The 16,604-nt window shown below is 34.8% G+C and overlaps 3 protein-coding genes across 5 annotated transcripts; all 3 read left to right on the top strand.

Annotated features, from left to right (window-relative positions):
• The first annotated feature begins 1,070 nt into the window (after positions 1 to 1,070).
• LOC107629521 (Exostosin family protein) lies at positions 1,071 to 5,196 on the top strand. Of its 2 annotated transcripts, XM_088507022.1 has the most exons (10): positions 1,071 to 1,153; positions 1,435 to 1,901; positions 1,988 to 2,161; positions 2,337 to 2,494; positions 2,596 to 2,743; positions 3,133 to 3,248; positions 3,331 to 3,469; positions 4,392 to 4,502; positions 4,659 to 4,727; positions 4,859 to 5,196. In XM_088507022.1, exons 2-10 carry the CDS (start codon positions 1,446 to 1,448, stop codon positions 4,988 to 4,990), a joined length of 1,503 nt encoding a protein of 500 aa, XP_088363148.1. In that variant the 5' UTR covers positions 1,071 to 1,153; positions 1,435 to 1,445; the 3' UTR covers positions 4,991 to 5,196. The 2 variants fall into 2 exon arrangements, with proteins under 2 accessions (XP_088363148.1, XP_016187819.3); XM_016332333.3 differs by lacking the exon at positions 1,071 to 1,153 and having other exon boundaries at positions 1,361 to 1,901.
• Positions 5,197 to 6,583: 1,387 nt separating this feature from the next.
• LOC107629522 (cellulose synthase-like protein D3) lies at positions 6,584 to 11,471 on the top strand. 2 transcript variants are annotated; one of them, XM_021118147.2, is made up of 5 exons: positions 6,584 to 6,744; positions 7,459 to 7,884; positions 7,982 to 8,448; positions 8,567 to 9,374; positions 9,593 to 11,471. In XM_021118147.2, the coding sequence occupies exons 2-5, from the start codon at positions 7,480 to 7,482 to the stop codon at positions 11,345 to 11,347; spliced, it is 3,435 nt and encodes a 1,144-aa protein (XP_020973806.1). In that variant the 5' UTR covers positions 6,584 to 6,744; positions 7,459 to 7,479; the 3' UTR covers positions 11,348 to 11,471. The 2 variants fall into 2 exon arrangements, with proteins under 2 accessions (XP_020973806.1, XP_016187820.1); XM_016332334.3 differs by lacking the exon at positions 6,584 to 6,744 and adding an exon at positions 6,941 to 7,196.
• Positions 11,472 to 11,982: 511 nt separating this feature from the next.
• Positions 11,983 to 15,850, top strand: LOC107632457 (4-coumarate--CoA ligase 2-like). Its single transcript, XM_088506677.1, has 7 exons — positions 11,983 to 12,468; positions 12,585 to 13,130; positions 14,184 to 14,382; positions 14,912 to 15,057; positions 15,345 to 15,412; positions 15,539 to 15,641; positions 15,743 to 15,850. The coding sequence occupies exons 1-7, from the start codon at positions 11,983 to 11,985 to the stop codon at positions 15,848 to 15,850; spliced, it is 1,656 nt and encodes a 551-aa protein (XP_088362803.1).
• Positions 15,851 to 16,604: the final 754 nt, after the last annotated feature.

The following is a 16,604-nucleotide window of genomic DNA, read 5'->3' as shown; positions in this document are numbered from 1 at the left end:
AATAAAAAATAATTAAAAACTAAAAATAATTATAAAAAATTATTTTAGTAAAAATAATTATAAAAATTATTTTTTAAAAATAAAAATAATAATAATAAAATAATAATTATAAATATAATTATAAAATTAATTTGGCGTTATATTTTTGAAATTATTTTTTATAATTATAAAAATAATTATAGGAAATTATTTTGATAAAAATAATCATAAAGAATTACAAGAGAGAGAATCATTTTTATTATAGATTTAATTTTTTTGTCATATGTCAATATTTTATTTGTTGGTCAAACTTATGCCATCTTTAGCCACCAAAACCAATGCCACCATAGAACTTCCCTTTTTAAAACCATCCTAACTTTTAAAAACTGCAAACATAAATATATGAGTTTTTTTATTTACCAAATACAAAATAAGGTGTTTACTTTTAAAAAACACAAACATCTCTTCAAAAATTTTACCAAATCAAATTTGAGTACAATTGAAACTCAGAATAACAATAGTTGTGCTTGTCCAATATGATCAAGTACATGAAATGCATGAAGAATTAATATTAACTATATATATATATTGATCCAAAATCTCAACAAGCTCTAATTTTTCGCTCTGAGCTCACCAACCTCTATCTCTTCCAAATTTCTTAGGAGAGGCAATGCTTCAGAAGGTCAAGGTAGTTTTGACGTTAAACTAAGAATTTCAGTGTGAAAAATAAAGCTGGCCTTTGTCCAATTCTGAAACAATTTGTTTGTGCCATAGATGTTGATTAAATTTCTAAACCAAGTTATCATCTTATGGAGAGTTTAATTGGAATTTTGTTGCATTTACCCAATCTGTTTCGGACTACTAATTCTAAAATCTAAATCATCAGTTCATTTTTTGAGGACTCAACTTGCTCTTGCCACTAGTGTTAGGTTAGGTTAGTTAGTTATATAAACTAGCTTTGGTGAAGTCAGATAGCTTAGCTGTTCTGTTTTCCAGTTACCATTGGTGTATATCCCTTCAATCCTAGCTATGTATATCTCTTCAATTGAATTCAATTTCCATATTCAATCCTTCTGTGTATCCTGTAATTCTGCATTCTTTTCATTCATAGGCTTGGATCCTTCCGCACCAAGCACTACTAAATGTGGTTGAAGGCTTCATCCTTTTCTAATTGGTAAGTTATTTTTAATTGTACAATTTTTTTCCTTTCCACTATAAGTCATGGACAAATCAATGTAATTTTTAGCACTAACCATTCTAATTATGTGCTCAATTATTCAACAAAAATTAGATTCGGCCATAATAAATAAATAGTTTTATCGAACAAGCTCACTCTTTTAGTCGTAGAATTAAAAAAAAAAAAAAAAAAAAAAACTGATTTAAATCTCACTTGGTTAAATAACTCTGCAGCTGGACTCACCTGACTATCTTCTTGTTGTTCTTGGGGCATAGCAGAACATGTGAAAATGGCAGGAAGGCAGATGATGCCGAGATCCAAATCAAGAATCCTTCTCTTCTCACTCTCTCTCCTCGTCTTCTCTCTCCTTTTCTTCCTCTCCTCCTTCCAACAAGGCACCCGCCTTCCTCCCACCTCCCGCCACTCCCTCACCACCGCCACCACCGCCGAAACATCTTTCGTCGCCTCCCTCGACCACTTCCTCGCCAACAAATCCCCTTCCACTAAAGACGACACCGCTAGCCCCGATGCTGACATCACCCCCCTCGACGACGCCGCTTCCCGCTCCGAAGCGGATCGCCTCTACTCCGATCCCTACTACCCGGTCGGACTTCCACTTAGGGTTTACGTCTACGACATGCCGAAAAAGTTCACCTACGATCTTCTCTGGCTCTTCCAGAATACTTACAAAGACACCTCCAATCTCACCTCCAATGGCAGCCCCGTTCACCGTCTCATCGAACAGGTGAGGTAATCTCGAATTCAACAACGTTGTTATTGCCTCCGTTTTTTCCTTTTGTGATGTGTGGAAGTTTCTACTTGTGAATGCAGCATTCTATTGATTACTGGCTTTGGGCGGATCTGATTGCTCCTCCGTCGGAGAGGCTGTTGAGAAGTGTTGTTAGGGTCCACCGACAAGAGGAGGCTGATTTGTTCTACGTACCGTTCTTCACAACTATAAGCTTCTTCCTCATGGAGAAACAGCAATGCAAGGCGCTTTATAGGGTGTGAGTGCTCTTCCTGTCACTTTTTTGTTAACAGTTATATCAATAATTCGATATTAATAATAGTATTTAAGCTTCCTCTATGATATCAACATAAAGCATTGTAATATGGTCTAATCTGAACCATTTAGAAAGTGTCTCTTGTGTCTAATTTACTCTTGCCGCTGTGGTTGTAGGAGGCTTTGAAGTGGATGACTGATCAACCTGCATGGAAGCGCTCCGATGGAAGAGATCACATACTTCCTATTCATCATCCTTGGTCTTTTAAGTCTGTTCGCAGATACGTGAAGAATGCCATATGGCTGTTGCCAGATATGGATTCCACTGGGAACTGGTTTGTATTCTGAGTTGCATGCCTGCGATTTTGTGAATATAATGATAGTATATTATTAGTTGCTGAGCATGGCATCCAGTGATCATTTTTACATTTTGCAGGTACAAGCCAGGACAGGTTTATCTCGAGAAGGACCTGATCCTTCCTTATGTTCCCAATGTTGAATTGTGTGATGCCAGATGTCTGTCGGAAACGAATCCAAAGAGAAGCACACTACTTTTCTTTCGTGGCCGTCTCAAAAGAAATGCGGTAAGAATGTTTTGCAATTGCTGATTTTGATTGACTAACAGGTCAAAACTTCAAAGTGGAAGTACTAATACACTATATGTAAATGATGCCAGTTGAAGTCTATAGATATACCTTTGTTCTGTTAGAGTTGTAATTATTGTCAACACCAAAGAATATATATTTTATTTGCATAATTTTTATTATGTAATATTGGATATTTCATTGAACTGGTTAATTCTATTTCTATGATATAAATGAAGGCCTCGTATTGCTTAGGGTTTGTTTGTTTGTTGTATGTCTTTTTATAGTTTGTGGGGGGCAGAGTTCCCTTATCACTTTCTTTCAATCTTAGTCATATGTGTCATTTAAACATTTTGAGGTTAAGCTACTTTGTGCCTTTCCCATTTCAGGGAGGAAAGATTCGCTCTAAACTTGGAGCTGAATTAAGTGGAGCTGATGATGTGGTTATACAGGAGGGAACAGCTGGAGAAGGAGGAAAAGAAGCAGCTCAAAATGGCATGCGCAAGTAATATAAGTTCAGCACTTGAATATATGCAACCGCGATATTTGATTTGTTGTAATTATCTGCTTGCCTTCCATATTATCAGGTCTCTATTTTGCTTAAGCCCAGCTGGTGACACTCCATCCTCTGCTAGATTATTTGATGCTATTGTTAGTGGATGCATTCCAGTTATAGTGAGTGACGAGCTGGAGCTTCCTTTTGAAGGAATACTTGATTACAGGAAGGTGTGTGTCTGTGTGCATTTTTTGAAGTAATTTGAAATGTTAAATTTGCAATAAAATTATTATGAAAGTTGTAGGCCAATCTTACAGCTTAGATAGCATTATTGTTGTAACTTTTTAACTGGATGCTTTGTGATCCATTTATAAATCTGTTGCATAGGGTGTTTACTGGAGCATATGGTTTCCTGATAGCTTTTAACATTATACTTCCGTACCAGATAATTAATATTGCCTACTTACATCAAGAGATTATTGTTGAGGAAAGAAATATCCAGATGGGAATATTGCCTTGAACCCTGGTCATTTTTCTTATTTCTTCCTGTGGTTTATGTTAAAAAGACCGATTTAGGCGGTAATCAAGGTGTGATTAGGTTAGGGTTATTCACTAGTTTTGTGTATCACTCCTTGAAATGGAGTACTGAATAGAATAAAAGATACACCGAGGGTGAGGAAAGGAACCCTAAATTTTCAGTTGGGTTTTCTGCTCCCATTGTGTCAAAGATAACAGATGCCCTGTGTTATACCCATCGGCATAACACTGAACAGAAACTAAAATCATAATCCAATCCCCAAGAGATTTTAGTGCAGGGAGGCACTTAAAGGTGCAAGCATTCTGTTGCAGCCAAGGGCACTAAAGAGTAGCACAGAATGCACGTTGTCTCAGGATTTTGCTCCTTCATTTTACCAAAACCTCTAAGCACACCTAATGGAAGCTGCTTTAGGTTCACCTAGTGCTTTTCAAATACACCATAAAGTTGTTCCATAGAGAAGTATATGTCTTGCCATGCAGACAATTGCCACTGTGATTTCTTGTGGATCTGGCTGCATTCTTGTATGCCAGCTTAACTGAATTGTAGCTTTATGTTTTATTTTTATTTTTTGGTGGAAAGTGCTAAGAGGTTGACATTTTTTGCCACACATGCAGATAGCCTTGTTTGTCTCTTCCGTTGATGCTGTGAAGCCAGGTTGGCTTCTAAACTTTTTGAAAGGCATTAGTGCTGCTCGTATAAAAGAAATGCAACAAAATCTTTCCAAGGTTTGTGTTCTGGGTTATGTACAGTCTTTTGCTGCTGAAACCCTGCAAGAACTTTCTACTAATCACCCTGCATATTTGTTATTTTTCTAAAATTGATATTTAGTTCATTGTCTTGCTTTCCTATTTGGCATTAATTGCTTTTATTTTGTTTTCCAGTACTCAAGGCATTTCCTGTATTCTAGTCCAGCTCAACCATTGGGTCCTGAAGACTTGGTTTGGAGAATGGTTTGTTACTTTCTGTTTTGTCATTTTCCGATATGCTTGACCCTTAGTATTCCTAGACTGCTTTTTTTAGGAACTGAATGGCATTGTTCTCCTTTAACTATGGCATTGTTCTGTTTATGATGATGCTACAGATGGCTGGGAAGGTGGTGAACATCAAGCTTCATTCCCGAAGATCACAACGTGTAGTTCAAGGGTCTAGAAATGTTTGCACTTGTGAATGCAGACCTGGCAACGTCACTAATACCATTTCAATTGTCTCCTGATTCCTTTTTTTCCTCCTTACATATGTAACACCTAAGCTTTTGTTTAATTTTTTTCGTGATTTTTTGCTACAATTTTTTAGGCTATTTTATTGTACTTACAACTTTTACTGCAGAAGAAGAATTTTTAATTTACTGAAACACTGAAACAAGATTTATTACGGCCAGCTTTGGTTTGAACTAAAACAGTTTATAAAGATTGTAATTGCCCTTCATCAACCAAGTTCATAGTGGTGGAAACATTAGTGGTAAATTTAAATTGATGGGAAAAATATGATTAAAAAAAAAAAGAACTGAAGGGGAAGAAAATGGTATGATTGGTAACTTAGCTTTTCTATTGACTATTGTCCCATGATTTACGTCTTTTATTGTTCCTCAAATTGGTGCACTGACAACTAAACTGTCTTGATGGAAAAAGGAAGTGGGGGTAACAACATCAAATTAAGACATCAAAATCGGCGAGATTGGTTCTGAATTGATAAAATATAAAATATTCATGCCATATGATGGAGCAACGGACATAAGGAACCATCGGAATAATATACACAGCATATTCCTTACACTGAGATCAGTTTAAAGTATTCAAGTTTTCCGTTAAATGGATCCCCATTCTGTTTCTAAAACAGCAATAAAGAGAGAAACTTTCTTTCTGTGGCGCCGGTCTTATCTTCAATTTCAAATATCCTTCATTTGAAAGCATTTACACAAATTGCTTCTTAGAGACAAATCACAAAATAATAACGATAGAAGATAGTGTAGTAATTACTAATTAGAAAAGAAAAGATTGGATCCCATAAGAAGAGAAGGCTATATAATATTGTATTATGATGTTACTAGGAGTTACTGGGCACGTCGCTTATTCTATGATTATGTTATGGGAGGGTGAGGATATTGTTTAAAGGTTGAATTAAAAAAGAAGAGAGTTGAATTATGAAGAATGGTTTATAGAGGAGACGGTGGTAGGCATGTTGAGATGTTCCAGCTTCGTCACAGCCGGCAACACTTTAACGTGTCACCAACAATTTTCATAATCATATACTATATAAACTCTTCTTATTGTCTCATTCATTAACCATGAATAAAATATAATAATCATCTTATATTGTCAAATCCCCTATATTTACTTGTTCAATGTCAAAATGTCTTCACAATCCCTCTCAGATTCCATTCTTTTATCCATAACTGAAAAAAGATAATAAATAAATAGAATTTGTTATTAAGCATATACAAATTTATTAAAATAGAATTGAGGATAAGGTGCAGGCAATGGCCTTCCAATTCCATCATCAACCTTCAAGGCTTCAACCCCACCTCTCTCAACTCAAATAAAATTAAAATACAAGATATGACATTTATTAAGAGAGAAGATATATTTAGTGTATCGATAATGTTAGAAAGACAATATCTAAAATTACTTTATATAACATCATATTTATAATTTCATACATATAATATTTATAATTATATATTTATTCAATCATTATTTTTAGCCTATACGTATATACACGTTTATTATCAAGAGAAGATATATTAGCATATATATGCATACGATTATGATATGAATATATGATAATGATGGGCGGGTAGTTCTTGTAGTTTAGTTGAGGACTAAGTACTTGTTGGTATCTCTGATTCTGAATAATAATGTGACAGTTGGAGACCATATATCTAACACTCTTTCAAGCTTTCCAACACACACTCTTCTCTTATAAGATCACACACCACACATCTCAGTTTCTTGTTCCTTCAACAAACAGGTAATACTTCTGCTTCTGCTTCTGCTTCATCACTTCATTGGCTCTTCCTTCTTTTTTCTACTTCAAGTAACATACTTTCTTCACTGGGTTTTACTTTTTATATATTTATTTCTTGCAAGTGTAAAGAGTACCTGATTGATTGCCGTGACTGGAGGCAAGAAAGTGGTGATATTAATATTATTAATGATAATGGGAATGGGGAAAGATTTTCTTTTTTCCTTTTTTTAATTATAGTGGAAATCTTATTGAATTATTGGTTTTGTGCTCTCTTTCTGCTTTCGTTTTTCCACTCTTTCTTCATAAAATAGTCCTCTGAGTTTGTTGGCTTGCTGAGAAATTGCAAGAGAAAGCGTTGGGATCTTATACTTGAGGTTTAGAGAACAAAATACTCATAAGCTGTGCCTGCATTTGTGTGCATTAGATTCAGTTGCATGTGAATATTTTGTTTTAAGGTTAGATTTTTTTATATTGCTCTATTTTCTTTGCTTTAACAGAATGATGTAGAGGAATCGCCACTTATATTTTGATTACTAGAATACAATAGAATTTTTCACATAATTTCAAAAAAGCTTGGAATGATTGACACTTAAATAATGCATCTTATTTTACAATGTATAATTTCACTATAATCTGTGTTTCTATTGAGTGGAATTTAGATACAATGCTGATAAAGAAAGATCTGATTTTTGCTAAATTTCTGAACTGGGACATTAGGTTCAATCTTTGTCTTCAAATATGGCGTCAAAACAATTTAAGGGTAGCAGATCATCTCTATCAGCAACTTCTGATGCACCTGAAAACCAGAAGCCTCCTTTACCTCCAACCATAACATTCGGCCGAAGAACTTCGTCGGGTCGCTACATCAGTTACTCTAGAGATGATCTTGACAGTGAGCTAGGAAGCAATGACTTCATGAATTACACAGTGCATTTGCCACCAACCCCAGATAACCAACCTATGGATCCATCAATCTCACAGAAAGTTGAGGAACAATATGTGTCGAATTCACTCTTCACAGGCGGATTCAACAGTGTGACACAAGCACATCTTATGGACAAGGTGATAGAGTCCGAAGCAAACCATCCACAGATGGCTGGTGCAAAAGGATCTTCATGTGCAATACCTGGTTGTGATGCTAAGGTGATGAGCTATAATACACAAAATAGTTACAATTTTACCCACATGCAAATATCTTCATCAAATATTCAATACTAGTATTTGTATTTGTGCTACATAGGTGATGAGGGATGAACGCGGTGTGGATATTCTTCCATGTGAGTGTGATTTCAAGATATGTAGAGACTGCTACATAGATGCAGTGAAAATAGGTGGTGGTATATGTCCAGGGTGCAAGGAACCATACAAGAACACAGAGCTAGATGAAGTGGCAGTGGATAATGGAAGGCCTCTTCCACTTCCACCGCCGAACCGGGTGTCTAAGATGGAGAGGAGATTGTCATTGATGAAGTCAACAAAGTCAGCTCTGATGAGAAGCCAAACTGGTGATTTTGATCACAACAGGTGGCTCTTTGAGACAACAGGTACCTATGGCTATGGCAATGCTATATGGCCAAAGGAAGGGAATTTCGGAAATGGAAATGGAGATGACAATAGTGTTGCTGATCCTTCTGAGTTGATGAACAGACCTTGGAGACCACTTACAAGGAAACTCAAGATACCTGCTGCTATTCTGAGTCCATATCGGTACAAATTCAATTCTGTCATTTTATTTGTTAACAAACATAAATGAACTTTTATGTTTTAATTTGTTTTTTTCCTATGTCATCTAACAAATTGCCATCTGCTGCATGGAATGTTGCAGTCTCATCATTTTTGTAAGATTGGCAGTGTTAGTACTATTCTTGATGTGGAGGGTGACACACCCAAATAAAGAGGCAATCTGGCTATGGGGAATGTCTGTGGTTTGTGAGATATGGTTTGCATTCTCTTGGCTCCTTGATCAATTGCCAAAGCTATGTCCAGTGAATCGTTCCACCGATCTTAATGTTCTTAAGGAAAAATTTGAAACACCAACTCCTGACAATCCTACTGGAAAATCTGATCTTCCAGGCATAGATATTTTTGTCTCTACTGCAGATCCTGAAAAAGAACCACCTCTTGTAACTGCAAACACCATCTTGTCTATTCTAGCTACTGATTACCCTGTTGAGAAGCTTTCTTGCTATGTTTCCGACGATGGTGGAGCTCTTCTAACTTTCGAGGCAATGGCTGAAGCTGCTAGCTTTGCTAATGTATGGGTTCCTTTCTGCCGGAAACATGACATTGAGCCGAGAAATCCTGAATCATATTTCAACTTGAAGAGAGACCCTTACAAGAACAAAGTCAGGCCGGATTTCGTGAAGGACCGTAGGCGTGTGAAGCGCGAGTATGATGAGTTCAAAGTTAGGATCAATGGCCTGCCTGACTCAATTCGTCGCCGGTCCGATGCATTTCATGCAAGGGAAGAAATCAAGGCCATGAAACTTCAGAGACAGAACAGGGAAGATGAACCTGTGGAGCCTGTAAAGATTCCAAAAGCAACATGGATGGCTGATGGAACTCACTGGCCAGGAACTTGGTTGAATTCTGCACCTGAACACTCCAGGGGTGACCATGCTGGTATAATTCAGGTACTATGTTGGGCCTAATGGAATTTATTTTCTCAGTTAAATTATTCTGCAAATCCTTATTGTTCGAATCAATATTTTGAGTCTCTGTATAAGGACTTGATTACAAATTTTTAGACTATAGGGGTCTAATTAAACATTAAGTAAAACTATAGCTAATGATGATAATTAATGAGTGATAACTAGTAATGCATGCTTGATGAATGTAATTAATTATGCAGATGATGTTGAAACCTCCAAGTGATGAACCTCTTCTAGGAACCAGTGATGATTCAAATCTCATTGACATGACCGACGTGGATATCCGTCTTCCCCTTCTTGTTTACGTTTCCAGAGAGAAACGTCCGGGCTATGATCACAACAAGAAAGCTGGAGCCATGAACGCCTTGGTTCGAGCCTCGGCAATCATGTCCAATGGACCTTTCATACTCAACCTTGACTGTGATCACTATGTCTATAACTCAAAGGCCATGAGGGAAGGTATGTGCTTCATGATGGATCGAGGAGGCGACCGCCTTTGCTACGTCCAGTTCCCACAACGGTTCGAGGGGATTGACCCCTCAGATAGATATGCGAATCACAATACTGTATTCTTTGATGTCAACATGAGAGCCCTTGATGGACTTCAAGGGCCAGTTTATGTAGGAACCGGTTGTCTATTCAGAAGGGTAGCCCTCTATGGTTTCGATCCACCTCGCTCCAAAGAACATAACTTGGGTTCAGGCTGCTGTAGTTGCTGCCTCGGCCGGAGGCAAAAGAAGAGCACCCCTGAAGAGAACAGAGCACTAAGAATGGGTGATTCTGATCATGAAGAAGAAATGAACCTTTCCTTGTTCCCAAAGAAATTTGGAAACTCAACTTTCCTCATTGATTCAATTCCAGTGGCAGAGTTCCAAGGCAGGCCACTTGCTGACCACCCTGCAGTCAAGAATGGCCGTCCTCCGGGTGCTCTCACTGTCCCCCGGGAGCTTCTCGACGCATCGACCGTCGCCGAGGCCATCAGTGTTATCTCCTGCTGGTATGAGGAGAAGACTGAATGGGGACACCGTGTAGGGTGGATCTACGGATCAGTGACTGAGGATGTTGTCACCGGCTATAGGATGCACAACAGAGGCTGGAAATCCGTTTACTGTGTGACGAAACGCGACGCATTCCGGGGAACTGCTCCGATCAACCTCACGGACAGACTCCATCAGGTTCTCCGGTGGGCTACTGGTTCAGTGGAAATATTCTTCTCAAGAAACAACGCCATTCTTGCAAGCTCAAGAATGAAGCTTCTTCAGCGAATTGCATACCTTAACGTCGGAATCTATCCCTTCACTTCCATATTCCTTATTGTCTACTGCTTTCTTCCGGCACTCTCCCTCTTCTCCGGCCAGTTCATCGTTCAAACCCTCAGCGTCACCTTCCTCGTTTATCTCTTAACAATCACGGTCACTTTATGCATGCTTGCAATTCTGGAGATCAAGTGGTCCGGCATTGAGCTAGAAGAATGGTGGCGAAACGAACAGTTCTGGCTAATCGGCGGAACAAGCGCCCACCTGGCGGCGGTTCTACAAGGCCTGCTAAAAGTGATAGCAGGAATAGAGATCTCATTCACATTAACCTCCAAGTCCGGCGGCGACGACGTAGACGACGAGTTTGCCGATCTATACATTGTGAAATGGACATCACTTATGTTGCCACCAATCACAATAATGATGGTGAACTTGATAGCAATAGCGGTTGGTGTAAGCAGGACTATTTACAGTGCGATACCTCAATGGAGCAAGTTGCTAGGTGGAGTTTTCTTCAGCTTTTGGGTGTTGACTCATTTATACCCTTTTGCAAAAGGGTTGATGGGAAGAAGAGGGAGAACACCTACCATTGTTTTTGTGTGGTCTGGTCTTATTGCTATCACAATTTCACTCCTTTGGGTCGCTATTAATCCACCTCAAGGTTCCAACCAAATTGGTGGTTCCTTTCAGTTCCCATAGCTACACATATACATTCTTTTTGTCACATCAATCTGTTCATTCTTTTTTCACACTTTGAATTGCTTCAAGTTCAACTACCCAATGGTGAATTAAAACAGTGGACAATAACCCACATTACTTACCTATCTGTGTGCTAGTGTGGACTTGAGTTTCTTTATGACTTGGCTGTTCATGCTTCCTTCAAATTCTATTGGCAACTTATTAGTATGCTTATATGCGTCTGCAGATTTTCATGTTTCCAATTCCACCCGTAAATGAGTTCATATATTTCTACCTATAAAACAAAACTAGGTAAGAAGTTAATTAATAAGTGCATCTTTCAATTCCAACCAAATTAAGTACTAAGTAGCACTTGGTTTTGATTTTTATAATATGAAGACCGTTAATCTACCAGTCCAGCCACATGCTTGAATCCCTTCATATGCTACCATCACCTAACAAACCAAATTACCAAAAACCCCTCCCCCTCTATGATGCCTTATATATTACAACGCAATTAATTTTTCTCCTTCATTAATTCTTCGTATCAACATATTACTCCTCAATTACCTTATTACCATTTTAATTAGAGTGTGTGTGATTCATTAAACAAAGATATTTGCTCGTACAAACGAAATAAGATTAACCCTAATGCCATGCCACCATCATCAGAAACAACTTATTCCATTGATGCACAAAAAACCAACTTCAACCAAACTTACCAAACTACCCACATATTCAGATCAAAATTACCAGACATACCCATCAACAATACTATTCCTCTCCACACTTATTGCTTTCAAAAGCTCCCCCAAGTCTTCCACCGCCCATGTCTCATCACGGGTGATGGCAAGACTTACACCTACGGTGATATCCACCGCGCTTCTAGAAGCTTTGCCGTGGGCCTCTTCAACCTTGGAATCCGCAAAGGTGATGTCATCATGATCCTACTCCCAAACTCTCCAGAATTCGTGTTCTCCTTTTGGGCTGCTTCTATGCTTGGTGCAGTTTCCACCACTGCCAACCCTTCTTACACCTCCGTTGAAATCACAAAGCAGCTCAAAGCCTCCAAGGCCAAAATCGTCATTACACGTTCCATGCACGTGCACAAGCTCAAACAAGAACAAGAAAACAGCTTTATAGTAATCACATACCATATACATTTTTGTGTCAAACATTGATATTTTTTAATTTACAGTTGTCTTATTTAGTTATAGTGTATCGTATTCCGTATTTATACTCGTATTTGTACACGTAGGTGATAACTGTAGACAATCCACCAGAGAAGTGCATGAGCTACTCGGTGGTTTCCAGCATGGAAGGGAAGCTGCCGGAGGTGGATATCGACCCTGACGACATGGTGGCACTGCCATTTTCCTCCGGCACGACGGGGCTGCCGAAGGGTGTGGTTCTGACACACAGAAGTCTGATAACAAACGTGGCTCAACAAGTTGAGGGAGAGAACCCTAACTTGCACCTGAAGGAAGAGGATGTAGTGCTTTGCGTTCTACCATTGTTTCACATTTACGCACTACACTCGGTGATGTTGTGCTCTATGAGAGTAGGGTGTAGGGTGTTGCTTATGGAGAAGTTTGAGATGAGGGTGATGTTGGAGCTTGTGGAAAAGCACAGGGTTTCGGTTTTGATGGCGGTACCGGCGTTGGTGGCAGCACTTTCAAAGAACCCGGCGGTGGAGGAGTATGACCTTAGGTCCATGCGGATGGTGATGTCGGGAGGTGCCCCACTTGCAGAGAATATTGAGGAGGCTTTTCATAGTAGATTGCCTCAAGCAATCCTTCGACAGGTACACAAATAATATCACACTCATATTATGGTGATATATTTTTCGGAAACCATGTATAAAGACTGTTAAAACATTTTTTTAAGGATGTTCTTCAAGAAAATGGATCCTTTTCAAGTTCTTTTATCACTTGACAAAATACAGTATCATCTCTTACTTTTGATTCAAAAAGTGGGGGCTAAAATTAAATAAAAAAAAAATAATGAATGATTAGATTAAATACTGAATACTATTCAATTTTTTTTTATTGGAGAGGATCCACTCTCTATTTTTTAATAGGTAAATTTAATATATATAATTGGTTAAATTATATTATTTTTTTCAAAATTAAGTTAAATAAATTAATTTAATTAAAAAAATAGTGGATCAAATTTTAAATTGATTTAAATTAATATTATTTTTTAAAAAATAGCTATAATATTTTTATTCTAAAAAATAATTAAAATATTTATATTATATATTAATTTTTTAAAAATCTTAAATTTTAGTCCTTTTTTTCTCTGTTATCGTAGGAATAGAATTTAGAGTTTTTAATATATATATATATATATAATAAGAATATTTTAGTTATTTTTCATAATAAGTATATTATAATTATTTTTAATACAAAATATTAATTTAAACTGATTCAAAATTAATTTATTAGTTTTTTGGCTAAATTGATTTGTCCGGTCTAATTTTAATAAAAATAATACAATTTAATTGATTATATATGTTAAATTTTAATTATTAAAAATATATTTTTGATATCTTTTTCTGAGTGACTCCCTTTAAAAAAATGTTTTTGAATTTTTTTATCAATAAAGAACTATTTTTTATAAGTATTGCAAAGAAAAATACATTATTAGAATATAAAAAAATATAATTTTAATTTTAACAATATTTAAATAATCATTATAATATAGACACCATAATATTAAGTAATTTAATTAAATGTGTAAAATTACCGATCAAAAAAATTTTAACCATTATTTTTATATAAAATAATCATTTCATAATTTATTATCATAAAATAAGATGCGACTCTTTTTCTAAATTATGATTATATCTTTACAGGCTTTAGGAATGACAGAATCAGGACCTGTAATATCGATGTCACTAAGTTTTGCAAAGAATCCAATGACAACCAAGTTAAGATCATGCGGTACTGTTATTAGAAATGCAGAGTTGAAGATCATTGATCTTTTGACAGGCTCTTCTCTCCCTTATAATACTTCGGGTGAGATTTGCATCCGAGGTCAACAAATTATGAAAGGTATATATATTACTATGGAAATTAATTCACGTATAGTTATCCTGTAAAATTAATAGTTGACAATTATTAAATAATTTGATATATTTGACTAAATTATCATCTAATAATTCTCAATTAACTATCTATTTTACATAAAGACAATTACATATAAATTTTTAACATGTATTATTGTTGTAAATATTACATTGTATATATCATAAAATTAGTCATTGAGAGGCTTTAAGTGCTCTCTTAGTTGATTTTGTATTTGATGTTACTTACAACTTATATTTGTAGTTATTCATATAAAAATGTCTTTAATAATTAAGATATAAATATGTATGGTACATTTTTAATTATACTTTTACCTAATTTAATTACAATAGATAGAAAAAAAAACACCAAACAACAATATTTGGATTTTGTTGTTAGAGAAACTTTTTGATAAAGCATGTTTTATATTATCTTTTTAATATGTTCTTAACTTCATTTTTTTGTTAATGTATGATACTTTATCATAAAATTATTATTAATGTAATATATTGTGTAGGATACTTGAATGATGAGAGGGCCACAGCAGAAGCTATTGATGAAGAGGGTTGGCTTCATACCGGTGATATTGGCTATGTAGATGATGATGATGAGATTTTCATTGTTGATAGACTCAAGGAACTCATCAAATTTAAAGGCTTCCAGGTATATATGTACATATTCTTAATTTAATTTGACTCTTACTTACACATTTTTATTACTGGATTTTCACCGTAAATATGTAAGATACTTAAATTCTTTTATTTTCAAAACAAATATAATACAATTGATTTAATTTCCAAAATATAATATAATGTGATTAAATTAATTGGCGATTTGATTTTGAGAACTAATGTAATTTTTAAATTATTTTTTTATTTTAAAAAAATAATTAATAATTAATATCATGATAATTATGCTTATTACTTTAATTTGATCATATACAATATTAGGTGGCTCCGGCAGAACTTGAAGGAATTCTCATGAGCCACCCTTCCATTAAAGACGCAGCTGTTGTCCCGTAATACATATATCTCTTTGAAATTAATTAAGCTAGCTATTAGCTACTAATAATAATAATTATTAATATTATTATTGAGTAATAATAAATAATTAAATGGTTTGTTGCACACACATGCATATATAGGCAAAAAGATGATGTAGCTGGTGAAGTTCCAGTTGCTTTTGTGGTGAGGTCATCAAATGATCCTATTACTGAAGATGCTGTCAAGGAATTTATAGCTAAACAGGTAAATTATTTATACTTAATTAATTTAATTGTATTTGATAAGAAGATAATTAATTAATAAGACAATGCATGACATTTTTTAATTTAATTTGTTGTGAACAGGTAGTATTTTACAAGAGACTACATAGAATAATTTTTATTGACGCAATCCCAAAATCTTCAATCGGCAAGATATTAAGAAAAGAACTCAAAGCAACTCTATCTAATTAGTTATTTGGCTTCATTTGTGTTTTTTTTTTTTAGATAAAAGTAGTATTTTATTGAATGGAAGAATGATGATGATGATGATTCATATATTTGTATTCTTTATAATAGATTCAACATTATATATATATATGATTATTTTAAATCAATTTAAGTCCAATAATCAATTTACTTTTTGTTTAAATAAATATTAAAATTTAAATTTTATCTAGTTTACATAATAATTTATTGATCAAAGATAAATTTTTAAATAATGTTAAAATGTTATTTGCTATTATTGATCCACCTCCACGTTCCAACCAAGTTGGTGGTTCATTCAGTTTCCATAGCTACCTATACAGAGACGAATTCAAAAATTTTAATATGGAGGACCGAATTTTAGATAATTTTTTTTTATTTTTTAAAAATAATTAACATATAGTTATTAGAGTTAGTTTTTTAAAAGATTTATCAATATATATAGATATATATAATTTTTTTTTATAATTTTATTTTTAATATGATAATTACATAAAAAATATAACAATATCAATAGTGCATTATAAAATTATAAAATACCAATAATTTATAGTGTATTTATTAGTTAAAAATTATCACATATCTTATTAATTAAAATTAATTCTCTTAAAAATTTAAAAATAAATTATTAATTATTAATTATTTAAAAGACACAGTACCCTTATAAAATACAAGATATAAGATATTTTTATAAATTTTTTTTTTAACAATGTAAATTTAAAAAAAATAAATATTTTTACAA

This window comes from Arachis ipaensis, chromosome B3 (genome assembly GCF_059453495.1).
Source record: "Arachis ipaensis isolate K30076 ecotype BB chromosome B3, ASM5945349v1, whole genome shotgun sequence".
NCBI classification, from domain to species: Eukaryota; Viridiplantae; Streptophyta; class Magnoliopsida; order Fabales; family Fabaceae; genus Arachis; species Arachis ipaensis.
This window is presented reverse-complemented; position numbering and strand designations above follow the sequence as displayed.

What these genes read in the sequence shown, in the direction of transcription:
- LOC107629521 (XM_088507022.1), top strand. Translation starts at nt 1,446, where the DNA reads ATGGCAGGAAGGCAGATGATGCCGAGATCCAAATCAAGAATCCTTCTC. An exon ending in GCTCAAAATGGCATGCGCAA is followed by an intron (nt 3,249 to 3,330) that starts GTAATATAAGTT and finishes CCATATTATCAG; the next exon opens with GTCTCTATTTTGCTTAAGCC. An exon ending in AAGACTTGGTTTGGAGAATG is followed by an intron (nt 4,728 to 4,858) that starts GTTTGTTACTTT and finishes ATGATGCTACAG; the next exon opens with ATGGCTGGGAAGGTGGTGAA.
- LOC107629522 (XM_021118147.2), top strand. Translation starts at nt 7,480, where the DNA reads ATGGCGTCAAAACAATTTAAGGGTAGCAGATCATCTCTATCAGCAACT. An exon ending in TACCTGGTTGTGATGCTAAG is followed by an intron (nt 7,885 to 7,981) that starts GTGATGAGCTAT and finishes TGTGCTACATAG; the next exon opens with GTGATGAGGGATGAACGCGG. An exon ending in ACCATGCTGGTATAATTCAG is followed by an intron (nt 9,375 to 9,592) that starts GTACTATGTTGG and finishes TTAATTATGCAG; the next exon opens with ATGATGTTGAAACCTCCAAG.
- LOC107632457 (XM_088506677.1), top strand. Translation starts at nt 11,983, where the DNA reads ATGCCACCATCATCAGAAACAACTTATTCCATTGATGCACAAAAAACC. An exon ending in CTCAAGCAATCCTTCGACAG is followed by an intron (nt 13,131 to 14,183) that starts GTACACAAATAA and finishes ATATCTTTACAG; the next exon opens with GCTTTAGGAATGACAGAATC. An exon ending in AAAGACGCAGCTGTTGTCCC is followed by an intron (nt 15,413 to 15,538) that starts GTAATACATATA and finishes ATGCATATATAG; the next exon opens with GCAAAAAGATGATGTAGCTG.